The 6,821-nt window shown below is 47.0% G+C and overlaps 1 protein-coding gene across 2 annotated transcripts in view; it reads left to right on the top strand.

Moving 5' to 3' along the window:
- The window catches only part of MLEC (malectin), a 15,324-nt gene extending 8,735 nt beyond the window's left edge, over positions 1-6,589 (top strand). For both annotated transcript variants that reach the window (XM_011964465.1, XM_011964466.1), the window contains one exon: positions 1,116-6,589. In XM_011964465.1, coding sequence (XP_011819855.1) covers positions 1,116-1,345 — 230 coding nt within the window. In that variant the 3' untranslated portion in view covers positions 1,346-6,589. The remainder of the gene's footprint in view (positions 1-1,115) is intronic.
- Positions 6,590-6,821: the final 232 nt, after the last annotated feature.

Below are 6,821 nucleotides of genomic sequence, written 5' to 3' on the forward strand. Positions count from 1 at the left end.
TTTTTTGTATTTTTAGTAGAGACGGGGTTTCACCATGTTAGCCAGGGATGGTCTCGATCTCCTGACCTCGTGATCCACCCGCCTTGGCCTCCCAAAGTGCTGGGATTACAGGCTTGAGCCACCGCGCCTGGCCAAGTCTACATATATCTTGTTGCTGCCATTTAATCGGATGTTTGTCTTGGATGGATGTTTCTAATTTCCCGATAAATTGGGATTAATAATGGTACCTATTGGTGTACCTTGACCTTTGTAGTCATTTGGGATCATCTAAAACTTGTCCTTATTTTGTTTGTTTGACATCTCTTTCCTAGGGGAAAAAAAGGTAAAAGGAGGAGTCCTGTAGGGTTTTGGTATGCTCGGAAAGATTCCAGCATTGCTGGACTGCACTGGGACAAAACTTCCTTTGTTTATGTCTCCTTATCCTTGGGATCAAGTCTTAGAGTGTATCTCTTTCTCAGGGTTTAGATTCTCCTGGCTGCCAGCATCTCAGGCTGATTTTTGCAGAGAAAGCTGCGTCTTTGTGACATTTCTCCCCCACTCCACTTCTGTACCTTTTCCCAACTTATCTTGAATGCACTTAGGATTTCATCCTATTGTCTTGATGTCCTCCAAATGCTGATATTATGACATCTAGGAGGATGGATGTCTTACCACCAAACAGACCTGTGTTCAAGTCCCTGAGAAGGAGGCAGGACAGAGGGACAGTGTGTGCTGGGAACCCAGAACTCTCTGGGTCAGCTTTTCTTCAATTGTTGTGTGAATCAAAAGGGAATGTGGGCTTGTGGGAGGAGGCGGGATTTGGAGACGTTACAGTTTAGGCATCGGGTCATTGTCCCTGTCCAGTCTGGTCATCTTGGGGCTCTGTCAAAGTAGAGCAGAAGGTGAGAGAGTGAGCCTCCCTATGAGCAGGGCTTTTTCTACTTCCTAGTTAAATCTCAGGCTTTTGCAGGACTCTACTGTTCTGTAGACCAGAGGCTATTTCTGCTACTTCTGGTCTTTTCTCTGGACCTGGGCTCACTCAAAGGAATCTCTTTATTGTGGCTTATTTGCTGCTTTTAAGGGTCTCTCTTACTTACATGCTATGGGTCTTAACAGTGTTTTCTTCCTTGTGTTAGATGTACCAAAGCTTCAGCCTCATCCAGGATTGGAGAAGAAGGAAGAGGAAGAAGAAGAAGAAGAATATGATGAAGGGTCTAATCTCAAAAAACAGACCAATAAGAACCGGGTGCAGTCAGGCCCCCGCACACCCAACCCCTATGCCTCGGACAACAGCAGCCTCATGTTTCCCATCCTGGTGGCCTTCGGAGTCTTCATTCCAACCCTCTTCTGCCTCTGCCGGTTGTGAGAACAAATGACCATCCTGAACAGGGTGGAGGGGTGTGGGAAAGAAACCAGCCATATTGGTTTTGGTTTCTATATTTTTCACAATGATTAATGAAAAAAAAACAAAGACAAAAAAAAAACCAATTAAAGGAGACAAAAAGAGGCAGAGCGAGTAGAGAGCAGCCCTCATTCACCACCTGGTCCCAGACCTGCTTAGGTCCTCGTCCTCTCTTTGTGGCTGGCTCCCAGCCGTCTCTTTCCTCTTGAGGATACTTAGGATAAACTGGATCCTTCCTGCTCAAGGATCCTCGTTTGTACACCTAGTGGAAAGGACTCTGAACTCAGAGGAGTCACTGTTCCTTTTTTTAGGTTAGAAATTAACAGCAGGGAAATGCCATCTTATTACCTGAGATGACCAGCACTGGGAGTTAGGTATGTTCTGAAGTTATGTCTAGATAAGACTTCAGATGTCCTGGGATCGAAAGAATGTGTGTGAAGGGGTGGAAAAGTAGGGAGATTAAAAAAAAAAAAAAGAAGAAAATGCTTCCTTATCTGGAAGCCTTTCTGGATTAATCCAGTGATGGTCCCACCTTTAGTGTTGAGCTTTGTCATTGCTTGTCTCCCTGGCATGTGCCAGTTATAGACTGTCCGGCATCCAAGACGATTAGGTTATGTTGGATCCTCAGATCGCCTCTGACTTGTTACCACAACAAATCATTTTGATTTCAGTGCCTGTTGGGGACTTGATTTCTTCTCAGTTTGTTTGTTTGTTTGTTTCCTTAATCTGGCTCATTTGAAATTTCTTCTCCCCCTCAACCATCCCACTAAGTTATACCCAAGAAGGGAAGGAGACACGGGGATTTGGGGTTCTCTGCTTGAATGTCTTCTCCTTTACCACCTCACCTTGTTGGTACCTCCCTCCCTGGATCTCTGAGCCAGCAGCCAGGAGGACCTGACCCAGCAGTTCTTTACTGGCCCCTTTGTAGGGTCTTGCTGCCAGGGGGCAGGGATGCTTTCCAGCCTGCAGCAACAGAACACTTGACCTTAAAAGTCTCTTCTGGTCTTTGGATTAGAAAAGGCTTATGTTAGCATAGCTTAAGAGCAACCTCAGAGACTTGAGCCCTACTAATTGACTGACCACTGTTCAGAGTGTCTGGTATCTGATGTTCATTTATTCCCATGTTCTTGTGTGTCACAGTTCAGCCAGTTTTGGTTTATGCCTAGAGCTACTTCAAGGAACTAGACTAATTAGCTATATAGACCCAGTGACGCTTCTTATTGATCTTAATAGTATGCCCCTCCCTCCCCTATCCTTTCATTTCCCTGTCCAAGTAGCAGTCAGGTTCTTGGTGTGATGGGACTGAAAGAATTCCAGTCAGCCAGAGCCTTGGCAGCTCTGAAGCTAATCTTAGCATCTAAGTGTCGGTCTTAAATTCCCTGAAAAAATTTCTGTAGGAAATGAAGCTTCCCTAGTCCCCTCCTTTCTGGTCACTGTCATCCATTTCCCAGTTAGGGCAACAATGAAGGAGGACCCAGCCAAGCTAAAAGGAATTTTGTGGATGGGAGACAGCAGGATTCGCTTCAGCTTGGGCTGGAGCAGTCAATATAGGATCTCAGGCCAGGCCCATTTTTCTAGAATGTGTTTAATTTTGAGTTTGCTTTATTAGATATGTTTTTTAAGAGCTCTATATATTTGAACTGTTCCTTATGTGACAAAATAGGTAGCTCTTGGGCTCATGTCCTGGGTTTTGGCTCTTTAATGATTACTCCAGGCCAGCATTTAGTCATTTGAGAATTGTAGCCTGTTGTTTTTGCTGTGACTTGGGTCTCAGTGCTGGGGTGTTGAGTCAGGCAGCTGGAGAGTTGTGGCCTGAGGCTGCAGTCAGAGGTACACTTCCCATAGTGCTTCACATAGCTCCCCTGCTTCTAAAGGATAAGGTACTGTAGCCTTGGTCTTTGGGACCACCTGCCTGGGGCAGTGGACATCCTAACTAAATAGGCTTCTGGCAGTAGCTTTGGTTCCTGTCCCATCAAAATTCCCCAAAGCCACTGTCATTGGATTAGTCAAGATGAAGGAGGAGGACTGGCTGCCTCCATTTTGCCTTGTTTGTTAGTTTGCCTGGGTCTGTCTGAGGAAGGAGGGGGTCCCGCCTTCCAACTCAACACATCCCTTTAGTGACTCAGCGTCTCAGAAGGAAGCCCTGACTCCTGGGGCCATTTCCTAATGGTACTGTAAGCCAAGCAGCCTTGCTTCTGCCTCTGTTTCCAAGCCCACCCTTTTCCCCTGAGCTCAGGGTTAGGGATGGGCGCTTTCCTCTCTGGTTGTGTCCGAAAGGAAGGAACATCTTTCTATGGCTAACAAAAACTAAAGGGGAAGTGAGGAAACAGGAAGAAGTATGGTGGGGGCTGGGGTAGACTCCCCTGGAGCCAAGCCTATCCAGTTAACAAGAGCTTGTTAACCTGGGGCTGGCCACAGCTGGCTCATGATGCTGAACTTGAAAGTGTTTTTGTTTTTGTTTTTGTTTTGTGGCTCCTCCAAGATACAGGTACATGAAGTTTAGGTTAAAGGGGTGGGATTATTTTTATTTTTGTACTGTATGTGTCAAGAATTACTCTGTTGTTCACCTTTTGCTTTTTGCACTGTTTGTTCCCCTATCTGCATTTTGAGCTTAGCGCTGGGACTGAGAGGCTGCACCATAGGGAATGCATGGGAGGTGGTGAGGGGTGCGTGGAGGAGAGGCCCGGGCTCCTCTACTGGATCTACACTCTGTCCTAGGTTTTTAGATCTCACTGAGCCCAGCTGGCTGAAAACTAGGACAGTCAGGGTGAAACTTCTTTTGCCAGAAGTGTGGCCTGAGTTGAATTTCTGGGAGGGTGATGCAGATGTCTGCTGCAGAGATTGGCTGAGAGTTCTGCAGTCTAGCTTTGAGGCCAGTTGGTCTCTAATCGGACTTTTTTGGGTCTCATGCTTACTGAAACATCGTGCCAAGAAACTCTGTGGGATTTGTGTCCCTTAAACCAGATTCATTTTTCTGAAAAATCTCTATTGTTGAGGAGAGGCTGCTCAGTGGACACCATGAGTTCTTATCACTGGGAAGATAGTTTTCTTCAGGTGTCAATGGCGTTAGACTTCCAGGAAGACTAGCCCTGCCTACAGGGCCACCTGTTGGTTTGAGAGTGTGTTCGTGTTCTCTTGCTGTCACTGCCTAAGAGCTACTGGGATCACGTTAGCGGACACTTAGGCTTTGATGAGAGGGCAAAGTTTGAGTTAGGTTTACCTCCCCCTTTCTGTGCCTGGGAACTGTTTGGTCCAGCTTTAAACTGTGGTTTTGACTTATCTCTTGGGAGAAGCTTCTGTTTTAAGGAATTTCTCTTCCTTCTTATCCTGCCTCTAGCCTCTCCTGGAAAGGCCTGGCTATGGTTTCTAAAATCTCAGCTGAGAACTTCAGAAAACAGCAGCAGTATTTTCCTTTTCCTAGTGCTAACATCCCTTTCCCTAGAAATTGGCTCACCTTGGGAAACCCAGGGAAAGAATCAGCAGGTTCTCTGCCCTCCCTGGGGGTTGGGGAAGGACCTGCCCCGGTCAGCACAGTGCCTTTTCCTCTCCTGCTCTGAGCCAGGGTGGGGCATTCCCTCTAGATTCAGGTCTGGGCAGGGGTCCTATAGTCCCTGCCATGGGGCTGCTTCCCTGTCCCTTCCCTCCCCTTTACTGGCCTACTCTGGCATAATTCAAGTGTCTTCTTGCCTTGAGGATCCTTAATGGCATCAAATGGCAACATGGAATATTGTCCTCCATGCCTCTCCAAAATGACCTAGGAGAGTAGGTGAGCTTTCCAAAGTGAGAGACGAATCTTTCTTTTTTTTTTTTCTCCAAGGGCAGGATGGGTATGCTTTGGGCCTTCTTCTGTGGCCCCGGAGGAAGGAGAGACTGAGGCAAGGCAAAGTGATAGTACACTGAAGCAGAACCAGAAACACCCAGGAACCGTTCAGAAATCTCAGAAGAAATCTGCTTCTCTTCGATGGAAAGATATAATTAACGATCAAAGAACTCTAAGAAAATTGCAAAGAAGCCTTAATGTTCAAGATTTAGAAAGATCAGAGCAATTTTTCTCTTTCAGTCCAAGCTATGACTCTCTGTATTTAAACCTCTCCTGGGGCAAGAGTGCTAGATTTCCTCATTTTGTTATGAGACTAGGTTGGTACCAATGGATCCGCTGCCTAGTGAGGGCGGGTTTCTTCTTTGCACCTGTGTGGCTTGCTTCCAGTCTGGCCTGTCCTTTCCAGCTGCCTTCTGTCTAGCTTACTATGGGGGGCCAGATTATCTTGATAAGAGCAGGTGATTTGGGGACTAGCTAGGTTGGCAGGAAAAGAGCAGGATGGATCTCCTGGGACGAGTTCCCCCAGGAGTATAAACACAAGGAGCCAGGATTGTGCTGGCAGCCAGGGAAACAGTAGCGCCTGTTTGAGTTGGCAGAGAGGGCCTTGGCACCTCTTGCATCCAGGCAGTCTTGTGAGATGGGGGCACATAGCACTGGGGAAAGCAGAACTCCATTCTCACCTCTATTTTGAGCTTCAGTGCTTTATTTCAGTATGAGGAAAAACAACAAACTGAAGTGCGCTTTCCGTCCTTTCAAAGGACAACTGTTGGGAAGGGGGAGCCGAGTTGGGAGGTAGGAGGGGAGCACTGGCAGGGAGAGACATTCTTGACTCCTCTCTTCCCTGGTGTGTTGTGATCCAGGGAATGAAAAGAAATTTGACCCTGGATTGGTTCTCTCCTTGAACTTAAGGAATGTTACCTTTTCCTTCCAAGAAGTTCTCCCAGGCTAGGACCAGCTGCCCATTCTGAGCTCAGGGCAGCCTCTTCAACCATTACTGACCTAACCTGGCTTGTCAGGAAACCAACCCCACCCTTCCACATTGGGCCTGGCTGTTCTATTCTGTATCACGTACTGGAGAGAAAGCGTCAAGTTCTTAGCCCTTGTAGCTTCTCTTCTAGTTTCCCATCCTCTCTCTGTGGAGGCCAAACCAACTCTTTGTCAGTAGCCACAACATGTGTTGACGGCGGCACAGTGAGATAGAATTGACGAACTTTGAACCTGGTTGGCCGGGGAAGCTGTAGGGGTGGATAGAGCTGGCTTTCCTTCTGGGCTGTCTCCATCTGACCCTACCCCTTCCATGTCCCACCCCACTCCCACCAAAAAGTACAAAATCAGGATGTTTTTCACTGTCCGTTGCTTTGTGTTTTAATAAACAATTTGCAGTGACACTCTGTGTTGGGACTGAGTTTGAACTTGATTACAAAGCGTTGAAGTGATGGGGTGGGAAAAAGAAGACCCAGGGGTTCACTTGGCTCCGAAGAGTTCTCCTGTGACAAGGCTGGGAACTGTTGTCCATTTAGCTGTGTGTCTTTTGCTTTTCTTCTCTCTGGGATGTTTGCTTAGGGGAATCATTCTGTAAAACCCTTCCTGGTCACTTCAACTAGCCGCACATTTAAGGAC

Source organism: Mandrillus leucophaeus, unplaced genomic scaffold (assembly GCF_000951045.1).
Source record: "Mandrillus leucophaeus isolate KB7577 unplaced genomic scaffold, Mleu.le_1.0 Scaffold7, whole genome shotgun sequence".
Lineage (NCBI taxonomy): Eukaryota > Metazoa > Chordata > Mammalia > Primates > Cercopithecidae > Mandrillus > Mandrillus leucophaeus.